The sequence below is a fragment of the Artemia franciscana genome, chromosome 18 (assembly GCF_032884065.1).
Source record: "Artemia franciscana chromosome 18, ASM3288406v1, whole genome shotgun sequence".
In the NCBI taxonomy this organism is placed as follows: domain Eukaryota; kingdom Metazoa; phylum Arthropoda; class Branchiopoda; order Anostraca; family Artemiidae; genus Artemia; species Artemia franciscana.
The window spans coordinates 30,861,935-30,886,846 of record NC_088880.1 but is presented as its reverse complement, the minus strand read 5'-3'; the positions used below and the strand labels follow the sequence as shown (position 1 = coordinate 30,886,846).

Genomic DNA, 24,912 nt, shown 5'->3' with positions numbered 1-24,912 from the left:
CTTACACTGGCATACTGGAGCATCTCCTGTCCATGTTCCTTGCGGTGTGCACTGCAAGCTTTCACTGCCAACAAGGACGTATCCAAAGTCGCAGTGAAATTGAACTGCATCGCCAAAATGATGGTCCTTCTGCAAAATAAGTGCTCAGGTCAAGTTTGGGTCAAAAATATTCGTGAATAATTTCTTTAAAAAGATGAACAAATGCAAAACCAAAAGTGAGGAGCATTATTTGTTAAAAAACAAATACAAAGAAGATTAAAAATGAAGCTATAGACCGATTAAATCTTAACATACATAAAAAAAAGGGAGTCAACGTATACTAAGAGAAAACTTTCCTAAAATATAAAATATTGAGTAAAGGTAAAAAACAAATTGAGGACCGTTTGGGAACATAGCTCCACCTGAATTTGCGTAAAATTTTTGCAAATGTAAAAGATTCTTCGTATTTCTATTTAGGATTTATTCAATTCAATTTTCTTTTTGTTGTGTTATCAATATACGTTTTCTTTTCTTTTTTTGACCTCAACGAATGACACGGGTCAAAAGCATTAATTGTTTTTATAGATGGGTCGTAAATTTTTCTCTTACACAAGGAAAAACTAAAAAACAAACAGATCAAGTTTTTGAATAAGCTTGTTTTAGTTTCCGTTCTAAAATTTTCTTTGCGTTTCCATTCAGGTTTTTTCAACTCAATTTTCTCCTTGATGTGTTATGAACATACTTTTTTTTTTCTATTTTTGACCAAAAAAATCACAAGGGTTAAAAACATTGATTGCTTTGAAAAATGGGTCGTAAATTCTTCTCCTAAACAATAAAAAATCATGTCAATCAAAAGCAAACATCTGAAAATCAGAAAAACTTCCAATACGAAGCTTTTCAATAAACTTGTTTTAGTTCCCATTCTAAAATTTTCTTCTAATTTCTATTCAGGATTTTTTCACCTTTTTTGACGCATTATCAACATACGTATTCTTTTCTATTTTTGACGCAAACAAATGGCGAGGACTCAAAGCATTGATTAGTTTGATAAATGGGTCATAAATGGAGAACACTGGGTACACCCCCTCCCACATCTCTACCAGGAATTTTTCCATGCAAACCAATTCAGTTTGTTATTAAAAGTTTTGGTTATTGTATTTGGTTATTTAAGTTTAATTGGTTATTAAATTTAAAATACAACCCTGGCTGCAATGTCTGCGTATATCAAGAGCGCCTCGGGAAATTTTTTCCTGGAAGGGAGCGAATACTACCAAGAATTTAGCTTTAACCATTATATAAGTGATAATAATATTGTTTCCCCAAAAAAAAATCTTAATATTTTATTGTTTCCCAAAAGGGAAATCCCCCCGGGCTACCACTCTTTGGCATCCACGGCACGAATACTCTCAAGGTTTATCCTTTGCTAATAAGGCTAAGGGGAATTTATTTTATTTATTTGCTCTGGGTTATAGAAAAATTTTGAAATTCACGTTTTTTTAATACACCAAATAAATTTTTACTTTATTTTTGTTTTCTTATTAATTTTTTTTTTACTGTGGGCCTAAAATGTAGTAAGAATTGTAAAACTTGATCAAACGTAGATGTCCAAACGAGTAGAATTTGGCTTGTTGGGTTAAAAATCACCCAATGGAAATAACTGGATGAGTACGCTTTTGGTTTAGATAAATTAAAAAAAAGTTTTGCTAGCCTGTAAAGATGTGTTGCATTTTTAAGTAAATTTTATTTACTATATTAATAAATTCAAAAATATTTCACGTGTATACTCATTTAAAATTGGGCTTTTTTGGTCAGAAAAAGAAGCTTTTTATAGGAAGAATTAAGGCAAATTTTGCTTTCAGTGAGATACACCAGCCAAAAGTCAAAATTACTAAACGCTTTTAATTAAGTCATTATTGCTTAATTAATCAATTACCATTCAATCAATAACTAATTAAAAGGTTACTCATTGATTGAATAAAGAATTCGTCCACTACCGTTGCAAATTTCCAACACCTAAAAAAACATATTGAGTTTTTTCCGATTTTGAGTTTCAATCATCTTAGTAGGAGGAAAGATTCAATTTTGAAAATGGGTAATGAAAAAAATTGGAGAGAGAGATCAAAATAAATAATCTTTTAAATTCCGTTGACCACTTAGAACAAATATTTAAAGACAATAAGAAGGTTAAAATTGTGTTTAAAATTAATTAAACCTTTATGCTTCAGTGCCAGGACCAAAGGTACTTTTAATTATATTTTCTAGAAAGCCTTAAGAGAATTTTGCCTCCCATGTAATACGCCTTCCACAATTCACATTAAAGTCCTTTGCCAGTTTTCCTCGGGATTAAATTTACCATCTTCTCTTGAATAATTATTTAGTCGATAATTAATTAAAAGTAGTCAGTAATTAGCAATCCACTTGTGGAGTTTACCTTATTCTGTTGGTTTTTAGTTTCATATTTTCGTATTAATTACAAATCAACTAATTTTAAATTAGTCAATTAGTAGTAAGTCATCAATTAGTAGTATATCAATATTTAGTTTCTTCTATCAGAATTTAGTTTCATACCTTTGTTGTAATAATGGCTCCATTTTTGGGTGGGTCAAGTTCTGGACACATCTTTTTGACACATGTTTTGTTTACACGATAGACGTCGCCATCTCTTGTTCCAGACTCAACTGACGGAATGTGGAATCCATCGGTGCCATTTCTTATGAATAAATCATAGCCAACACTGCACGCACATGAAAAACTCCCTGGACTGAAAAATGTATGAAAATCAGTATGTATATTGCTGTAGTACCTGTATATTGCTGTAGGGGAGTGAAAATGAAACCCGATTGTTTGAATTGCTTATGCGGAAACTTACACAACCATATATATTTAAAAAATATAAAATTCAGTTTTTAATAGAAAAAAAGACCTTAAAATTCAGTTTAGTAGTTTTCTGACAGTGTGATCACTAAATTAAAAAGAAAACAGACGTGGGTGAAAAATTTTGCACTTTAATAGTGTACTTAAAATATATTTTTAAACGCTATAATTTCTGAATGCAATGACAAATATTCGTGCTTTACAAAAGTATCGACTATATGCACACTTTCAACCGATTTCATTAAAATCTTAATTTGTTAAGTATAGCTTTTTTTCTCACAGCACGGAGATGAAACTGGAATTTTCAGGAAAAGTCTTCTTTTTTGAAGGAGGGGGCGTGAGGATTATCTCCAACTGATTTGATTCAACCAGGTTTTAGCGGTATAAATATAAATAAATAGACATAAATTGTACTTCTCTCTGCAAAAATGCACCTTAAACTTAACAGTTCATCTTAATGCGTTAGTCGCCATCTTAATGCGCCAGGGCGTTACGGCTCTGGCTTCACTCTGAAACACAACTATATCCCTCGTTAAAACATTTCAACACTTAGTAAATTCCCCCTTCCTCCCCGAAAGTACAGTCACTTTTGAAAGTAAATTCCCCCTTCCTCTCCGAAAGTACAGCCACCTTAACCTTACAAATTAATAACAATAATAATAAAAACGGAGATAATAATGACTATAATTAAATAATTAAATAAACGAAAAAATCTATAATTATTAATGAACTGTATTTATTGAAATTCAATCAGATAATTCTAAAATTATTCTTAAAAGACCCAAGGAGCTCTTACATCTCAGCTTTCCTAGAAGCACGTTCCACACTTTCGCACAAGCCACATTCGGGGCAAAATCTGATCTCAATTTAAATGTTCGTCTTAACTAGAACGTTCGATGCAGATCTCGTATTCCTAGAATGCTGTTCTGATACCACTTGAAGCAGATTGAGGAATACTGATGGAAGTAATCCGAAAAAAAATGGAGTCACTAACTGAGCACGATAAATGATAAAGCGATGCCAGTGAAAGAAACTCGTCCACGTTTCCGATTATTCCCAGGGCACTTTTGTGGATTAAAACAAACCCTTTCAGGAAGGATGGCAATGCTGACTACCAAAATGAAGCAAAATATTATATATGTGGTTTTATAAAACCATTTCAAAATTGACGAAGAGTTTTTTGAGGCAATGCATGCTTCAATTTCCTGAAAACGCCAAGATTACGGGAAAGCTTCAGCTTTACAGCATGGACGTAATGTAGGTAGGAACAGAAGTGGTTTTAAGCCTCATGATCTGGGAGGGGGGCGAGGTATATCCTAGGAGTGTAAGAATATAAAATAAAAGGAATTTAACGCCAGATGTCGGGAAGATTGAGGGAAGAAAGATTTACATCGAGGCAAAGGAGGATTTAAGTAGCTTAAATTTTTGAGGAAAAGGGTCAAACATTTTTCTCCAGTTCAGAGAATACGCGGTTTTTTCTCTTTTTAAAAAAGATAATTTTTCTTTTTCTTTTTTAGTTTTTTTTTTCCTTTTTCAGGTCTGTTGTCGAAAATAATAAGATATAATCAAACAGTTCGTAGTAACGAACTGTAGTAAGGAGCGACCCGGCTCAATAGTAAACGAAACTCTAAAAAACGGAATTTTGATCCCAAAAGATACATCAAAAGAATCGAATTTTCATGCTGATTCTAAATATATAAGTTTCAATTAATTTAGTCTTTGTCATCAAAAGTTACGAGCCTGAGAAAATTTGCCTTATTTTGGAAAATAGGGGGAAACATCCCCTAAAAGTCATAGAATCTTAACGAAAATCACACCATCACATTCGGCGTATCAGAGAACCCTATAGCAAAAATTTCAAGCTCCTACCTAAAAAATGTGGAATTTCTTATTTTTTGCCAGAAGACAAATCACGGGTGCGTGTTTATTTGCTTTTTTTTTTGTTTTTTTTTCCAGGGGTCATCGTATCGACCAAGTGGTCCTAGAGTTTCGCAAGAGGGCTCATTCTTACGGAAATGAAAAGTTCTAGTGCCCTTTTTAAGTGATCAAAAAAATTGGAGGGCACTTAGGCCCCCTCCCACGCTAATTTTTTTTCAAAAGTCAACGGATTACAATTTTGAGATAGCCATTTTGTTCCGCATAGTCGAAAACCATAATAACTATGTCTTTGGGAATGACTTACTCCCCCACAATCCCTGGGGGAGGGGCTGCAAGTTACAAAACTTTGACCAGTGTTTACATAAGTAATGGTTATTGGGAAGTGTACAGACGTTTTCAGGGGGATTTTTTTTGGTTTGGGGGGTGGGGTTGATGGGAGGGGGCTATGTGGGAGGATCTTTCCTTGGAGGAATATGTCATGGGGGAAGAAAAATTCAATGAAAAGGGCGCAGGATTTTCTAGCATTACTATAAAAAACAATGAAAAAATAAACATGAAAACGTTTTTTCAATTGAAAGTAAGGAATAGCATTGAAATTTAAAACGAACAGAGATTATTACACATATGAGGGGTTCTAAAAATACTTTAGCATAAAGAGCGAGGTATTTAGGAGGAGATAAATACCTTGCTCTTTATGCTAAAGTATTTTTAGTAATTTCAACTATTTATTCTACGGCCTTTTTGATTCAGGGGTCATTCTTAAAGAATTGGGACAAAACTTACGATTTAGTGTAAAGAGCGAGGTATTAACGAGGGTACAAACCCCCTCGTACACATAATAAAAATATAAGAATATAAAAGTTTGTTACGTAAGTTAATTCTTAAGTTACGCATATTTTTTACTAATAAAAACGTTCGTTAAAAATTAAAAGTTCTAGTAGCCTTTTTAAGTAACCGAAAAATTGGAGGGCATCTAGGCCTCCTTCCCCACCCCTTATTTCTCAAAATCGTCTGATCAAAACTAAAAGAAAGCCATTTAGCCAAAAAAAAATTAATATACAAATTTTATTTCAATAATTTATGTGTGGAGAGCCAAAATCAAACATGCATTAATTCAAAACGTTAAGAAATTAAATAAAAAAAACTAGTTTTTTTAACTGAAAGTAAGGAGCGACATTAAAACTTAAAACGAACAGAAATTACTCCGTATATGAAATGGGCTGTCCCCTCCGCAATCCCTCGCTCTTTACGCTTAAGTTTGACTCTTTGCCACAATTCAACTTTTTAAAACAATAAAAATCTTTAGCGTAAAGAGCGAGGGATTGCGGAGGGGACAACCCATTTCATATACGGAGTAATTTCTGTTCGTTTTAAGTTTTAATGTCGCTCCTTACTTTCAGTTAAAAAAACTAGTTTTTTTTATTTAATAATATATAAGAAGCTCATTGTAATGGATCTGATTTGGATTTTCAAAAAATATATTACCTGTTAATACACTTCTGGTCACAGCCACCGTTATTTTCAGCACATTCATTAATATCATTGCATGACTTGGTGTATCAAAAACAAGCTTGGTGTATCAAAACATATCAAGCTTGGTAAAACATATCAAAACATATCAAGCTTGGTGTATCAAAAACAAAAAATATATTACCTGTTAATACACTTCTGGTCACAGCCACCGTTATTTTCAGCACATTCATTAATATCATTGCAGGACTGTCGCAGACATCCCGACAGTTCAAGTCGTAAGCACGGTGCCTTGATAAAATCTTGAATAACCAGACGAATATATCGAGCCTCAACTGGGATCGGAAGATTGACAACAGCAACACTAGTAACCTCTGGAATTCGAAATTCTACTGGCGCGCCTTCTGGACTTCGATACTCTTTAAATATATCGTCAAGGTCATCTGTATACTGCAAAAAATGATTGCTTATACTACAGTAATCAATAAAGTAATGAATTAATGCTTCAAGAAACTTGCATGTCCTACTGAAGATTAAAGGAAAGGGAAATAATGAATAAACAACTAAAAAATAACTTTGTAATAAATATAAAAAGGAATATATGTACTTCGTATGAATGGAATGAAGTTTTAAAGCTTTAAACTTCAAACTCATCTTGCTATTCAAGCATGAAAACCCCGATTTTTTAAGATTTTTTTTTTTGGTTATTTCAAAACATGAGGTTTTTACTGAAGTACTACAATTTCGTCAGTGTTGCCACGCAGAATCGAAAAATAAATAAGTAAAACTATTCAATGAAATTAGTTAAACTACTACTAAGCCTCTATATCGTCTTCAAATCCACTTCTATGTGGAACTGGAACATGTTGACCGAAAGATTTTTTTAAAATTTTACGACCTGAAAAATTTTTCCGAGATCACATCCTCCAAAAAGTAAATTGTTTGGTAGACGTTAGACCTTGGTTCCTCCAGTGCCTCCGGAGGCACACAGGGCGTCGGTGAGTAGCCTCCAATCTTCTCTCATGTGAGCCACTGCGTATATGTCCCAAGAGGAATGCCTTGTGGCCAATCTTAGGACGTAATTTAGAAACTATACTATGGGAAAATAGTTTGTACCGTCCAATTGAAAAATGAAAAATTTTCGTAAAAGATCCCAACGTCGTTATGAGAATAAACTAACTGTCTATGAAAAATTGCACTAGCAAAGCCACTTGGTGAAGCACAAGGGATTTGTCGCTAAACTAAACGCACTTCCTTTTACAAGTCAAAGAAAACATTTAACCCTGGCCCCTTGTAACTTAAGAACAAAAGCCTTTCTAGCTTCCTTTTTATAAATGAAAATAGTAGGGAAAACAACATTCAACTCTTTTCCCTTAGAAATTGAAAAAAAGATTGCATGTATAAGGCAGCAAAAATACCTAGTAATTAGGAGGTCGCGAGTTCAAGCTTCACTGCTGCCAGTGATTTTCCTTGACAATTGCAGACATGAACTGGCATATCGTTTTGCGCTGAAATGTTTCCCTTAGAACTTGTAAAAAATTGCATGTATAAGGCAGCAAAAATACCTAGTAATTAGGGGATTGCGAGTTCAAGCCTCACTGATGCCACTAGTTTTCCTTGATAATCGCAGACATAAGCTGGTATATCGTCTTGCACTGAAATGTTTGAACTTTCCAACTCATCATGGTTTATTACCCGTCCTTGAGAACCCCCTGCAGAAGAACCAACCACTAGTCTCCAATAAATCAAAAAGAACTGTCCAATATTAATGACTTACCCAGCCTTTAGTGCCGAAAGATGTCGTAAATCGTTTGTCACTTATTTTCCTCGACATTTTAAGGGTAAAATTTTAAGAAGTATTTGTCGTTTGATGTAGTTTATTTTACGGATTTGTATGTAAGCAGTGTAGTACTGATTTATATGTATTGAGTGTAATTGATTTCACGGTATGAATGATATAACTGCACTAACGTTTGCGATTTTGGTTAATAAAGTTTCTTACAGGGTATTGTCTTTTTCGTTGCAAATTTCCTTAAGAGATAACATCTTAAAGTCATTTTGCCAGCCTCAGCGTCGGCTGACTGTCACAAGGACAAAAGACGACGCAATAGTGATTCTCCCAGGGGAATAGCCATCGTCGAGAGCTATTGATAATCTGTGGTTTGACTATGAACTTTGATTGAAAGATAATTAAATTATGCGTCCCTTTTGTCAGTAAGGTTTTGTCAGTCAATCAAAGTGGTTAGCATAACAGGGAAATCCCAAAGTTGCAAAATTGCTCAAATGAAGTTTCTTTTGAGCGGATTTCTAGCGTTTTCCTAGCATGTATGCAACAAAAATTTTAAGGGACTACCCTTTCCTGAGATTTAAAAAGAAAATCCTGCTCTGTTTAATAAAATAAAATTACACTTTTTGATGCTTTAGGTTACACTAAAACTGAGTGTCTTCATTTCCGACACAAAGCGGGATAATTGAGTTTTAATTATTTAATATATTTAAAATAATTTAAATTAAAATTAATACATAAAAAATTTAATTAAATTTATTTTATTTAAAATTTATTTTATTTTATTTTATTAAAAATATATTTAAAATAATTATTTAATTATTTCAATAGTTAATTGATTTTTATTAGATTTTTGGCATAATAATGCTGACTTAGGATCTTTTGTTATTTATTCTGATCTCATATCCAAGTTCTACAAGTTGTGGCAATATCAGCCAATCAATTAAATAGTTGAGCCACACAAGCTAAAAATATTTGTGATGGACGACAGTTTAATCCTTTAAGTTACCACATCGCCTTCATTGTATGGCCCCAAAAAAGTATTTCAAAAACCTATGCCACTATACTCTCGTGACATCTAATCTGAAAATTCCACTTACCAGCAAACGGATTGATGAAGCTAAAGCTGTAACACCTCCTGGTCTGATGACAGATTGTGTTCTGAATCCTCTCAGTATTGTTGTGACTCTGAAGTCAAACTGAACCCAATTTTCACCACCTGATGGTTCTGATCCACACCATCCTCCTTTACTGTTCAATCGGACTTTCTAAAAGATAGAAAGCTGGCATAATTATTCTATTAGGACTGGGTTAAATAAAACACGTGGGGAGGGGCTGCCGGGCCTCACACTTCTAATCTTTTACAGGAAGAAATTATGTTGGAAAAGCTGTGAATCCCAATTATTTTCATAATTTTTCTCAAAGCTTATTTTACAAATGCTTACTAAAAAAGTGCAATGGCAAAAACACTAAGGAGCTCTGTCAATTTATTAACCATATTCAAGTCGTTAGGATGAATTTTGTGTCTCTCTTTGCCAGTAAGCTGTCACTGACAACACTGTTTTAATAATACAAACATCAAAGCGGAAATCTTAAAGACAAAGAATTTTATAAGAAAACTAATTGAACGTTTCGTCTGATAGCCGTCTTCGACTAAAAAACACACACACACAAATTGAACCTACGATAAAAGCGATAAAATTAAAACTAAACCGTTCCTAACCGTCGTAAACTTAAGGTCGTGATTAAGTGAACTGATGGAACTCGAAAATCCCATGTTAAAATTGAAAATTCATATTTAAAAAGTACTCAAGTATTCATTGGTGGAAGATACCGCTTTTAATATCAGGCCGTAGCTTCTTGAAGATGCTACAAAATATTTGCTAGAATTTTGCTCTATTTCCTCTAATTGCTTAGAAATCTTAGAAAATGTTTAGCTTTTTTTTTTAAAGTGTACTCTATGAAGAATAGAACAAAATTGGCGCTATCATGAGCAGAAGACAATAACCTGTAAGATGATTGCAACCATTTTTCGATGTATTTTCCTATTTTCGAACAGTCCCATAGAATATTTTCAGCTACCTAAAATTTTTACAATTTTTTTGCCAGAAACAATCGTCTCAGATCGCCCTAGAGACCACATTGACAAGCTGGTATAATTAACCTGCTATTTCCGCCAATGAATAAGTCCTATCTGAAGGGTTTATGAGAATCGACGGTCTCTAGAGAATTGAGAGACAGAAGGCTGACCTAACTTAAATTTTGAAGCTCGATGTTTTATAGTTTACTTTCACGGCCTTAAACCAGTCCTAAAATCAGGGCTATATTCAGGGATTTGTTCGGGGGTATTTTGTTTCTCCGGTTAGGGGGTTTTTACGTTTTTACGAGTAGGACAAAAATTTTGAAGGAGGGGGCTCAAACCCCCTAACCCCCACACTTGATACAGCCTAGCCAAACGTTATTACTTTAATGATGTTAAGACTCTTTCACTGATGTTTTTAGTTACAAATTTTCATTTTCTCATCGTAAGTTGAATTGTATATTTATTCAACTTTTTGTTTGGCTGAGGGAATTTTACGTAAAGCCAAAATGATCAGTTAGTTTTCTTTTACTATCCAGTATTTAAAATTTTCTCATTACGTTGTTTCCTTTATTGTTTGTGTCATGGAGAAGCAATGTGGTCTTCGTCGTTTGGTTTAAAAAAATCACACCACTAGAATAGTTAGATTTCCAAGCCAAAGTTCTTATACAATTCTTTCTTCAGCTTATTCAATTCATTACGTCGTCAGTTCTCCCATAGCTTTTATAAAGTGTAATCGCGAATTAAATGACCCAAGTCTTTCGACAAATGTGTCTATTTATTGTTTCTTAATCGCAAAGGGAATATACGCTCTAAGATTACAGTTGGTTTATGGCAAGAGAAGCTGGTTTATAATTTCTTTTTTTTTCAGTAGGTTATAACTTCCACTCGATTATATCTATCTAAACCTCCTCCCTACGATAAGCGTGCCAAGTGGGGACCCTTAACTTGCATACTGGATGTTTAGATGAATGATGGACATTCCTTAATTTGGAATTGAGTGACTTGACGAAGTGTTTGGTTATGAACCATACTAATTTTAATTAAATTATAGGTTTCATTACGTACAATAGGACTATTCCCTTTACTGTTTTTTCTTTTTTTTCAGTGGCTGATTTTTCTTTTTTCCTTTGTTTGAGTTTTTTACAGTTTTTTTATATTCCTTTTTCTTTTTTTTTTTTAGTGGCAGATTTTTCCTTTTTCCTTTATTTAAGTTTTTTACAGTTTTTCATATTCCCTTTTCTATTTTTTCAGTGGTTGATTTTTCCTTTTTCCTTAGTTCGAGTTTTTTACGGTTTTTCAGTTTTTTCATATTTACTATTCGATTTTTTTTTGAGCGGCTGATTTTTCTTTTTCCTTTATTGGAGATTTTTACATTGTTTTCAGTTTTTACACATTCCCTTTTCTATTTTTTTCAGTGGCTGATTATTCCTTTTTTTTAGTTTTTTTTACAGTTTTTTTCAGCTTTTTCATAGTCCCTTTTTTTTTAAGTAGCGGATTTTCCTTTTTCTTTTGGAGCTTTTACATTATTAGTGCGTGTAAATGTTGTTTTCATCTGCTATTTACCAAGACCTCCTAGATTGTCCCTGCGAGTGAAAGGGACTATGCTAATTTTTTTAATAAATCTATAATCTATATCTATAATCTATAATCTATTTAATAAATCTATAGAACAACCAAGTGGATCACCTTCTTCGACCAACTTTAATTTAAAGCTGAAAATGTAAATTCTGGAATTTCGTTCAGGGACTTGCCGTGCAAGTGAAGAAACTATGTTACATTTTTTCTTTGGTATAAATACCTGTATCTAGATGATATCATAGTTGACCACCTTCGTGTTTTCAGTTTTAGCTTCAGTTTCAGTTTTCAGTTTATACTTTAGTTTTCAGTTGCAGTTATTTTGTTTTTCAGTTTTAGTTTTCAGCTTTATCAAAGCTGAAAATCCCTGCAGGTACCCTGCTTTCTCTGCAAATGAAGCAAACTGTGTTATAATTTCTTTTGGTAACAAACCTATATGTCTGTAGAACACCAAAGTAGGCAATTTTCTTCGACCAGTTTTAACGCAAAGATGAAAATGCAAAAGTTTACACTGAAAGCAAGACCGAGTTACGCTGCCAAAATCCAATACTCTTTAAATGGGAAACAAAAGGTTTATATAGAACGGTCATAACACACCCCTTTCCTGAAAAGTACTAGCGCTTTTCTTTGCCTAAATAGTTGTATGCGCCTTGATTGACACCTAGTGGTGTCAATCAAGGAAATTAGGAAGAAGTAAAAATACGTAAGGTGAATATGGTGTAAGGTGAATATGATGTGAGGTGAATATGGTGTAAGGTGAATATGGTGTAAGGTGTATATGGTATAAGGTGAATATGGTGTAAGATGAATATGTGCCTAGTGGTGTCAATCAAGTAAATTAGGAAGAAGTAAAACTACGTAAGGTGAATATGGTGTAAGGTGAATATGATGTGAGGTGAATATGGCGTAAGGTGAATATGGTGTAAGGTGAATATGGTATAAGGTGAATATGGTGTAAGGTGAATATGTGCCTAGTGGTGTCAATCAAGGAAATTAGGAAGAAGTAAAAATACGTAAGGTGAATATGTGCCTAGTGGTGCCAATCAAGGAAATTAGGGAGAAGTAAAAATATGTAAGGTGAATATGGTGTAAGGTGAATATGTGCCTAGTGGTGTCAATCAAGGAAATTAGGGAGATGTAAAAATATGAAAGGTGAATTTTGTTGTTTTTTAATAATTTGCCGCCATAAAAAATACAAAAAAAAAACAAGAAAACACTTAAACGAAAATAGCAAAAACAAGTAGTCAGATGACTCTTTCATCAAACAGTGCTTGATATGCCAACCCCTTACACGCTGGAAGAAGAAGCCCGGAGAACAGAAAAGACATGGTTATCGAAAGTTAGAGCCGACCTCGAGCCATTGGGAGGTTTCAAGAAGCACGGGCATCGCTGGAATAGACAGTGGATTCGGTTGATCGAGCCAGTCGCACTTAAAAGAGAACGATGGAGGGACGCTTGTCGGCAAATTCTGGATGCCATAATGGGCCTGGACAAGGCTCAAACGTGACCCAAATACAAGCAAATAAGTAAGTACACGCTTATCATATCTTCTTTAGTTTTTTTTATTATTATTATTCTGCGATGTTTCCAAGGGACTAATTCTCTTGGGATTTACTATATTCGCCCTAAATGGAATTAAGCTCATTACGAGTACTAGTTACGTCAGTGAGAAACAAAAGCTAGTTGTCTGACTCATCTAAAAGCTCATCAGCCAGGAATTGGCTTTCTGCCCATACAAATTTCCATATAAAATAATACAGGAAAAGAGTGAGAGCCACAGAGAAAACTTTATTGGACAGGCTTAGTTTACTAAAATGGCAATTTGTTTCATAAGAAATTACTGATTATTATTGGGTCGAATCATTTTCACTCTCCAAAAGAATACTACTGCTTACCTCTTTTGGGAACCCGGGCTCAAATCCTGAAACAGTTATCAATTCATTTGGGAGGGCACCAGAACCCAGACCAAGGTCTGTTACAGGTTTGCATTCTAAGCTTGGCGTAAAACCAGCCTTACAGTCACAATGAAAAGACCCTGGTACATTCTCGCAAACGGTGGACGCTCCATCACATTGCTCCATGACACATTCATCGATATCTGTAAAACAATTGTTTTAATGTCATTTTTGGAGATTAAACATGCGACTTATCCAATAACTGAGGATTTAGCTGACCCAACAAAAAATAATGATCCATGACACATTCATCGATATCTGTAAAAACAATTAATTTTAATGTATTTTTCGGAGATTAAACACACGACTCATCCAATAACTGAGGATTTAGCTGACCCTACAAAAAATACTAATGTTTTTTCAAGGGGTAGGATCTGTTCCCCTAAGATTTGTACAATAGGCACTTTCAATTTATCAAATATATTGGTCTAGCAACAGACGTTTCCCTACTTTGACTTCTCTATACATATCATATAAATCTTTTACCTGAGATAAGACCTTAGGCTTTCTAACGTTAACTCTTAAACTACTAGATGGTGACTCCATGATTCGCTGAAGGTAAACATTTTATATCTTCAACCTCCTTTAATTGACAATCTTTATTTGACAATAAAAGGGAAAGCGGATATTATCACTCCACAGCTTAAGAGTATCAATACCACAATATCATCGAAATGGAGTCAAAACAATTTCTTCTGCAGTATTAGTCCCATTCTGAAACATTTTCCCACTCTAGGTACACTTGCCTGTACCTAGGCAGGCCTATACCTAGGAATACCTATACATGGAACAAACACCATTCTCGAAATTCCAGCGTATTTCCCTAAATTTGGATTGATAACGACTTTTTGATGCAAAATGTGCATTGGATTAATTACCCCTCCCAGCATTTCTTTCGTCCCTCTTAGACTATGAAAAATACTCTTTATAGATTTTTGGTTGAAAAAAAAAACAATCAATAAAACAACGGAACTACACTTCCCCTATAGACTTTGAAAATACATCAAAATAAATTAAAATATAATTAAATACAATAAAATATAATTAAATATAATATAATAATAAATAAATAATATATATATATATATAAATAATATAATAATATATAAATATGATAATATATAATAATATATATACAATAATATATAATAATACAATAATATATAAATAATATAATAAATATATAAATAATAAATAAAAGAAATAAATATAGTAAAATATAATAAAATAATAAAATAAAAAATTAAAATAAATACATTAAAATAAAACGGCAAAAAATGGAAGGAGGCAAATATACTGCCTCCTCCTAGCATTTTAGTGAATTAATATCCCAGCCCAGGACTTCCTATATTTGATTTAAAATTTCCATAGCTTTCCATGAAGTATTTTCTTCTTTCCATATAGATATTGTATTAATTACCTTTCAATATATATTCCCGAAGACTTGATTATTATATGGAGTGATCGCGATTTTTTAAGTGAAATTCCATGACCTCAATTAAACATAAACCTTCAAAACGCAAAATTTTGGCAATAGTTCTTGCCTTTTAGTAAGCCAGTTTGCCTTCGTGTTATTTTGCGTGGGTGGAGTCATGATTAATGTTTAGTTTTACTTTCAAAGTAAAAATTATTACCATAAAACTGAACATTAACAAAATTAGATGCACTGAAACTTAACTGCTTCTTACAACTGAAAGAAAATATATTAAAGATGGGTAAAATTTTTTAATAGGACATTGAAAATAAAAACAACTATTTAATAAAAAATTTGATAATAAACGTCAAAATATTTCGTCTTCACATCTAGAAGTCTTTATCAACGGAAAAAAAAAATAGCTTAATAAAACACAGGGAAAAAAGAATACTGTGCAAAACACAAAAAGCATAACGAAAGAATAACCCGAATTTAAACAAAATCCAATATGGTAAAGGCCAAAGCTACAAGACATAAGGCCAGATGTTTGTTGCACATATAACAGCATATGTTCCATTCAAAATATAGTAAATACAAACAACAAATAGAAACAGCAGGAATTTTTTTTTTCTGAAGACACTGGAACCTTTACCCTAAATGAATGCTTCAACCCTATATCCAAGAGCCATCCTCAGCAAAAAAAAAAAGAAAATATAAAAGAAACTTACTCTAGTAAGTTACTCTCGAGTCCTGGTTGAACTTCCCGGAAGTAAGGTTGCTAGGACTGTTTTAAAAAGATTTTAGTTCTAATGGTCGTATTTTAATATGAGTTTCTTTCATATTTTTTCATTTGTTTAGCTGAGGAAGGCCCTTGGATATAGGGTCGAAATATTCATTTAGGGTAAAGGTTCCATTGTCTTAAGAAAAAACTCCCTGTAGTTTCTACTTGTTGTTTGTATTTAAGACAGAAAGTCAGTGTGATCTTCGTCGCTATTTACGTCAAAATATAGTACAGCGAGTTAAAAAATTGTCTTTCAAGTACTCTGTGCAGTGTGTTTTCTCTTGTAGGCATTGTAACCCTACATGTTTCTGCATGTTTGCTGTATTAGATAGGCGAATTGTAGTAGAGGTGTTGATAACTCTTCCGAGAGAGGGTAACGGATATACTTTTCGAAAACAGCCAATGACATCACGTCGAATCCCTCACTGGGAGAGCGTAAAGCTACCCATTGGTGACAAATTTTTGCAAACTTACTGTAACAGCAACAAACGCAACAATATAACAGCAACAGAAGAAACAACAACTTATCCTCACTTAATGTAACAGAAATAAGTGGGTCAGGGGAAGTGCACTTATTTTTTACTTTCGAGTTCCTGGTTCAGGGCCAATATTTTATGAAATTTGGAGAATTTGGAATGATTGACAGGGGATATTTGGGATCAATTTATAACTTAGTATACTTTTAGTAGATAATTTACATGTATCATTAAGAGTATTTGAATTAGATAGTCATAGATTATTATTACACTGTTTTAGATTAGATGTATTGTTAGATAATTTTGGGCACTTTATATAATTTAGATAAATTGTTTTACAGTTTAGTCTTGTTTAGTAATTAGACAATTTTAGTTTAAATTATGAATTTAATTTAGTGTAAGCATTTTAATTTTGTGTAATATTAAGTTCACAAAGTTCTCTTATGACATTTTGAAAAAAATTGCCAAAGACGAGAAAGGGATAAAGCGAAAACTAAAAGGGAAAAAACTCACCTTGGCAAACTGGCACATTTACAAAATCGCCATCGGGGCCACATCGAATTATAGAAGAGCCATTAATTCTAAATCCTTTATGACACTGTACTCGGGCTTCATCGCCAAAAGCATAATTTCGGGTTATATTTGTTATGATACCATTCAATATTGTTGGCAGCACAGGACAACGCAATCCTGAAAATAAATAATACTCGTGCTAACAGAGATACAGTAGAGAAAAAGAGAGCTTACTGTCCTTTACTTTCTATCTAAAACGTGTGTTCAAAAGTTATTGGTTTATTTTTGTGACAAGTCAACCCGATTGTTTTATATGTATAAATCAGAAAAAGGAGCCAAATAATCGTCCTTTTTTACTCGTTACTGCAATGGGAAATTTGAGCAAGTAAATGCATTTTTATAAGTGCCATTAGAAGGATCAAGCTAGTTAGTGCAAGTAATCATTTTCAAAAGTATATATAAGCAAAGAAAGAATTATAGGGTGCTGTAAACTTACTTACAAGGGGCTCCCCAAGGATGAAAATGACTTTATCTTCTAGTTTTTCGGGAAATTTGTCTTTTTACTGAATCCACCTTCTTTTTTTTATCTTTGTTTTTACTTATTCAATTTTTAATTCTTATTTGATAGCCAAGTTACTTAAATTGTGAATTATAAATAATTTTGGAGAATATAGTACAAGTGAAGAAACAGGAAGAAATAGCGTTACTGCATTTAGATTTAATTGTTAGCTCCTGAAACTGGTCTAAAGCTTAACCAAATAGGGGCTCAAAGTAACCCCTAATATTGGGCTCACTTTCATTTAGAAAATAAAATCTTGTAAACCACATATATGAGTTTAAAACTAATGAAAGCTTGGTGTTTATACGTTACTTCTACTACTCCTAACAACTCACCGCAGCACCAAGCCGCCTGAGGCCAACGCAGCTACACACACTCCTCCTCTATCCTAATCTATTCAAAGCTTCCCTCTTTACACCCTCCCTGGAATTAACTTTTCCCTTACGTCCTTCCTTTTCGGCGTGGTGCTGCGGTGAGTTGTTAGTAATAGTAGTAGTAGCAGTAGCGGATAAACAGCCAGCTTTCCTTAATTTGACCGCAACCACGGACAAATTTCCTTCTAACTTCGGTGAATGTTCGCTTCGCAGGCTTTCCGCATCAGGGCTAAAAGATTCGTCTCTCTGGCCGACGAAATTGCGTTTAAATAGATAGAAACTTCTGCTCATGCGCTGGTAAAAATTTATTTATTTCAGTTAATATTCAGTTCACTGTTGTTTTTTTTTTTTTTTTTTCGGATTAAGGCTAAGAGATTCGTCTCTCAGGCAAAGAAATTGCGTTTAATATAAAAGCTTTCTGCTAGTGCGCTGATTTATTTTGGTGAATATTCTGTTTACTTTAGTTTCGTGACAGGATTAAAAAATCTGTCTTTCGGACAGCGAAATTGTAACAGTGGCTTGGGTGAATATTTAGTTCGGCAATATTTCTTATCAGAGTTGAAAGATTTGTCTCTCCGGCCGGTGAATTTACGTTTAAAATAAATAAATTTTTAATTAATGAACAGGTAAAAATAAAAATTGCTTTGATGGGCATATGATTCACTTCTTATTCACATCAAAGTCGAAAAATTCGTTTCTTTGGCTGGGGCATTGTTTAAAATTAAAAAAAGCTACCTGATAATGAGCTACCTTAGAAAAAAAGTACAATTGATACTTTTCTTTTTAGAAGAAGAGTATTCAAAAACTTTTTTTAAGGAAAAATGTAAATCAGGCATTCTAGCAAAACTTCACATAGTGACATCACCAAGTCAGTTACACCCCCAAAAAAATAGCCGTTTTGAGCCAAAATATAGCTGAATAATTAAGGAACGGAAATGCAAAGATCAAACTGCGCCACATCAATTCAAACTGCGCCACATCATTAAGCGACAGACGGTGGCAGGGTGCTTGCAAAGAAAAAATTTCTCGTATTTTATTTAAAACCAAAATATTTTTGTTCTTTTTCAAAAACAAAAATGCAGTACAATTTGTTCAGTAATTAAATTTTTGAAGCTACCCTTCACCAGTGATTTTGACTATATAGGGTTGCTTTACCTCCACGGTTATGCTAAAAAATACAATGATCCTTAGAATATTGTCCCCCATCCCTTCGGCAAAATTCTTATAGGTACCCGTGGTTGAAATTCCTATAAATAATTTTAGATATACTTACGTGAACATTGTGGAACTCCAGCCGACCAAGTCCCATTACTTTGGCACAAAACAGTTGGTATTCCTGCCATCACGTAACCAGGCTCGCATTCGAAGTTGATGACAGTTCCATAGTTTCTGCCACCACCGTTAAGTAATGTGGCATTGGCATTTTCAACCCGCTCAATAGGGGGACACATCGAAGCTAAAAAATATTTTACAACCTTGAGATGGCTGGTGAATGTAATGAAGGATGACTGTTTTGCAAGTGTTAAAAAGTTAGGACGATTTCTTAGGTTGACAATTGAACACAGAAGTAGATTTTTATGATTTTTCATTTATGTTATGTAATGATTATGTCATGTTTATGTTATATCAATTATTTAAAGTGAATTCTTTTTTCTGTTTTGTATTGCCATGGTCCTATGGCTTTTTGCTTACTTACTACCTACTACTAAACTAAAAATCAAGTTTGAAATAGTACAGAAACACACAAACAAGGCTATATGGGAGGCTAGGCTTAGAAAAACGGAAAAAGGAAACTATGTCCAAATATGTTCCTCTTGAACATAATTTAGCTCTCCCTTGAAACGGTAGTGAAAAGCACCAAATTTTTTTTTTCTTTTTGAGAAAGCAACATTTCCTGTTTTTGAATCTTTCCATTTTTATGAGCAAATTTTATTTTTGCGGACGAGTGCGTCAGGCAATCCTAATAGGAAGTTAGAATGACAACAAATCGCTCTCACTAATGGTTATTGAAGAAAATGTATAACAAAGATCACGATAAACCATTATTTCAAGACATAATTATAGCTTTACGTCCATTAACTTCATGTTTAATTGTACTTTTATCCTTGAAAGGTATTTCCAAAAAGATGCAAATCATTGACAATTTTATCTTTTTCATTTTTTGGTATTTGGAACAGGTGATACAATAATTAGTGGTAGTTACTAAATTATAAATGAGCAATTTCCATTTTTATAAAAGTTCTACTTCTACTACCACAAACAACTTAGTGTAGTACCAAGATACCTGGGGCTGGCACGGCTGCAGACGGTCCTCTTAGACCCCAGGATGTTCAAAGCTTAACTGTTTATCTCGTTCCATGAGGTTCTATTTACGTTTACCCCCCCCCCCCCCCCCAATTTGGGAAGCTGTTTGTTTGGCCCGAGACTTGCGGAATCTTCGGCCATCTTTTATTCGTAAAGCGTGACCTAGTCATCTTAACCATTTTTCATTATAGACCTGGGATCAAGCACACTCTTAGTACAGCTTATTATTTATGTTCTTACTTCTGTTTGTATTCACACAGCCTACTGTATATATATTCCGTTTCTACACTATTCTACTTCTTTTTGCGTTCGTCCGGCTCATTGTTTTTTATTTTACTTCCTACTTCTACTCTATTCTACTTCTGGTTAAATTCGTACAGTTTATTGTTTGTATTTTACTTCTACTCAATTCTACTTCTGTTTATATTCGTGCTGCTTAATGTCTTTATTCTATTTCTACTTCTACTCTATTCTACTTGTGTTTATATTCATATGGCTTATTGTTTATATTCTACTTCCTGCTTGTACTCTATTCTAATTATATTTGCGTTCACACAGCTCAATGTTTTTATTCTACTTACTACTTCTACTCTAGTCTGGTTCTATTTATATACGTTCTGCTTACTGTCTATATTATATTTTTACTTCTACTCTATTCTACTTTTGTTTATATTCATACAGCTTATTGTTTATCCCCTACTTCCTACTTCTACTGTATTCTGCTTCTGTTTGTATTTACACAGCACACTGTATGTATATTTCGCTTCTACTGTATTCTGCTTCTTTTTGCGTTCATACAGCTCATTGTTTTTATTTTACTTCCAACTTATACTCTATTCTACTTCTGTTTATATTCGTAAAGCTTATTGTTTATATTTTACTTCTTATCAATTCTACTTATGTTTATATTCGTGCTGCTTACTGTCTATATTCTATTTCTACTCTATTCTACTTCTGTTTATATTCATATGGCTTATTGTTTATATTCTACTTCCTACTTATACTCTATTCTACTTCTATTTGCGTTCGTACGGCTCATTTTTTTACTTTACTTACTACTTCTATTTATATACGTTATGCTTACAATCCAAATTATATTTTTACTTCTACTCTATTCTACTTTTGTTTATATTCATACAGCTTTGTGTTTATCCTCTACTTCCTATTTCTACTCTATTCTGCTTCTGTTTGTATTTACACAGCCTACTGTATGTATATTTCGCTTCTACTGTATTCTACTTCTTATTTTGTTCATACGGCTCATTGTTTTTATTTTACTTCCTACTTATACTCAATTCTACTTCTGCTTATATTCGTACAGCTTATTGTTTATATTTTACTTCTAATCAATTCTACTTCGGTTTATATTCGTGCTGCTTACTGTCTATATTCTATTTCTACTCTATTCTACTTCTGTTTATATTCATATGGCTTATTGTTTATATTCTACTTCCTACTTGTACTCTATTCTACTTCTATTTGCGTTCGTACGGCTCATTGTTTTTACTTTACTTACTACTTCTACTCTAGTCTACTTCTATTTATATACGTTCTGCTTACTGTCTATATTATATTTTTACTTCTACTCTATTCTACTTTTGTTTATATTCATACAGCCTATTGTTTTCCTCTACTTCCTACTTCTACTCTATTCTGCTTCTCTTTGTATTTACACAGCTTACTGTATGTATATTTCGCGTCTACTGTATTCTACTTCTTTTCGCTTTCATATGATTCATTCTTTTTATTTTACTTCCTACTTATACTCTATTCTACTTCTGTTTATATTCGTACAGTTTATTGTTTATATTTTACTTCTAGTTTATATTTTACTTGTTTATCCTCTACTTCCTACTTCTACTCTATTCTGCTTCTCTTTGTATTTACACAGCTTACTGTATGTATATTTCGCGTCTACTGTATTCTACTTCTTTTCGCGTTCATATGATTCATTCTTTTTATTTTACTTCCTACTTATACTCTATTCTACTTCTGTTTATATTCGTACAATTTATTGTTTATATTTTACTTCTAATCAATTCTACTTCTGCTTATATTCGTGCTGCTTATTGTCTATACTCTATTTCTACTCTATTCTGCTTCAGTTTATTTATATTTTACTTCTAACCAATTCTACTTCTGCTTATATTCGTGCTGCTTATTGTCTATACTCTATTCCTACTCTATTCTACTTCAGTTTATATTCATATGGTTTATTGTTTATATTCTGCTTCCTACATCTACTGTATTCTACTTCTGTTTGCGTTACTACGGCTCATTGTTTTTGTTTTACTTCATACTTCAACTCCATTCTACTTCTGTTTATATCCATACAGCTCAATGTTTAAATTCTTCTCTATTCTGCTTCTGTTTACATTCGTACGGCTTATTCTATATCTTATTTCTACTGTATTCTATTTCTGTTTTACGTTCGTACGGCTCGCTGTTTTTATTTTACTTCCTACTTCTACTCTATTCTACTTTTGTTTATATTCGTACGGCTCTATGTTTATATTCTACTTCTGTTTGCATCTGCACAGCCTATTGTTTGTATATTCCACTTCTACTCTATTCTAATTCTGTTTGCGTTCGTACGGCTCATTGTTTTATTTTACTTACTACTTTTACTCTATTTTACTTCGGTTTACATTCGCACAGCTTACTGCTTGCATTCTACTTCTAGAATGTTTACATTCTGCTTTACTAAAAATACTACCCAGGTAAGAAAAACTATCCACTTGAATAATTTTCTAGTTTGCCCGAATAAAAAATTCACTTGGATTTTATTCATACCCATAAAAATCCACATAGTAAACATTGTCGAAAAAAAATTATTCTTACAAAGATAACATGAAAAACGTCACGCTTAAAGTTGCTATGAAAAATTACATACGCCACATTAAATGACATTCAATAAAAAACAATTTTTAGTTGTTGTGACTGTAACTAGGAGCCAAATTGGAAATACAAAATATGGTATGTACCATTCTTGTCAAATTTAGGTTTACAGTCGACTTTGCTTTTGGAACATTTTCGTTCTTATAGGTACGTTATTTTACACCCGGCGTAAGGGAACACAGCCTGGATTATAAAGAAACAGTATTTTTATGGGGGGGGGGGGGGGCAAAAGGGGGTGCTATTGAAGTAGGTGCTATTCAAGCGGTAGTGAAGAAAAGTAATTATTTAGCAAACACACTAATTGATGAATCTAAAAACATTACGCAATAACTTATAAATAATAAACAGACATTAAGCAATGATAAATAAAAGTTCTGTTGCTTGACTTTTACTAAAATTGTCAGCAATGAGCTTCTGTAGACGACAGTAGTATAGCAGAAATCAGCTTTCGGGTGTGCGAAGGTGAATGTCGTATACACTCAGCCTTTTTCAGCCAGATTCAACACTAATGCTGCAGTCTAATTTTTGGGCTCATTTTGCAGGCACATTTCAAAGCACTAGTCTTATTTTTGGGCGCAAATTTTTGGAAACATTTCTTCAAAAAAAAACATGGAGCTTTCGGAACATTTTATCTTCTATGGCTACGCTATCCTACACCATGTGTGTGATAACACCCCCTTGAATAACTAAATAAGGCTAGTCTTTTTCCCAAAGCCCTCTCTATGTTGCTACAACATTACCTGCACAAAGGGGGAGATCCTCCCACTCTCCATCTTCCAGACAGGATATTGTTTCCGTACTTCTTCCTGAAGGAAAACCAAACCCAGCGTAGCATTGGTAAGTTGCCTCACCTCGATAAGTTACATTTGTTGCTTGAATTGCAAATCCATTGGCAATCTGGGGAACAGGACCACAATAGACCTCTGAAAAATAAATCTTTTATTAAAGGAGGCTGATTGTGTAACTTCAAAGAGGTATCTTGATAAAACTATTTGATTGACTCAACCGAGTTAACTGTTCGATGAACCATCTGCTACAATATGACTCGAGAAGGTTATTTCAGTTTCAAGCCATAGCGTAAATATTGTGTAGTATGTAAAAACCCTATCCATTTATGATTTTTGGGACACACCACTCGCAAATGTTTTGACTTGACTCCGCCTTCGCGCGTGTGCAATTACAAATTTTAAGGCATTGCGATGGAAGAAAGGAAGACCTGTTGAAGCTATTGCTGTGACGCTTTGGAAAACTTTCCAAACCACGCAGGGTGACGTGTCTTATTTCTGAACCAAATTTCCCTTACTATATAATATTCAAGCTGTGTTTCAAGCTAAGAGTAGTAACTATCGTTAAGTGATGTTCTAATGCACAAAATTAACGAAGTTGTGAAATATGACATGATTTATTTCCAGAGTATGTTCTGGTAAATCGCTTAACTGTTTTATGTGAATTCTTTTTTCTTATAAAAGAGTTAGGGTGTATCCTAAGTAATAGTGGCTAAAAAGCCACAGTCCCAGGGTGCCCCAGGATGGTGCATGCTGCACCAGGTCCCTCGTGCCCTAGAGGCCCAGAATGGAGAAGCCCACTTTTAGTTTTCATTTTTGGATTAAAATTCAGTTCTAGAAACTTTTAAAATGTTTAAAGGTTCCATATCAGTGGTGTGAATCAGGGAGGGAGAATTTCCCAGACCTAAATTTTGAAAAACATGTTGTAATGTGGTACTTACGCCATATTTTATGCCTTATCTTCGTAATAAAAGATTAAGAAAATGCTTGTGTCCCCCCCTCGCCCTCTAAGATCTTCGGATATTGATACTACTATTTTGGCTTGTATTCTAAGTAAGATCAACTTAAAAACATTTTTTTTTATTTATTTTTTTTTTAAGTAAGGAGCAACATCAAAACTTAAAACGAACAGAAATTATTACTTATATGAGGAGACTACAGTCTCCTCAATGCCTCGCTGTTCATGCTAAAGTTTTTTTAGAACATTT

At 33.4% G+C, this 24,912-nt stretch overlaps 1 protein-coding gene across 1 annotated transcript in view; it reads right to left on the bottom strand.

The window, feature by feature from the left end:
• LOC136038864 (uncharacterized) overlaps window positions 1–24,912 on the bottom strand; it is a 204,878-nt gene that overhangs the window by 108,411 nt on the left and 71,555 nt on the right. The window contains exons 12-19 of the mRNA XM_065722318.1: window positions 23,660–23,842; window positions 18,991–19,173; window positions 16,785–16,961; window positions 13,541–13,743; window positions 9,088–9,255; window positions 6,386–6,651; window positions 2,548–2,740; window positions 6–129 (exon numbers count right to left, since the gene is read on the bottom strand). Of these exons, the coding sequence (XP_065578390.1) occupies window positions 6–129; window positions 2,548–2,740; window positions 6,386–6,651; window positions 9,088–9,255; window positions 13,541–13,743; window positions 16,785–16,961; window positions 18,991–19,173; window positions 23,660–23,842 (1,497 nt within the window). The remainder of the gene's footprint in view (window positions 1–5; window positions 130–2,547; window positions 2,741–6,385; window positions 6,652–9,087; window positions 9,256–13,540; window positions 13,744–16,784; window positions 16,962–18,990; window positions 19,174–23,659; window positions 23,843–24,912) is intronic.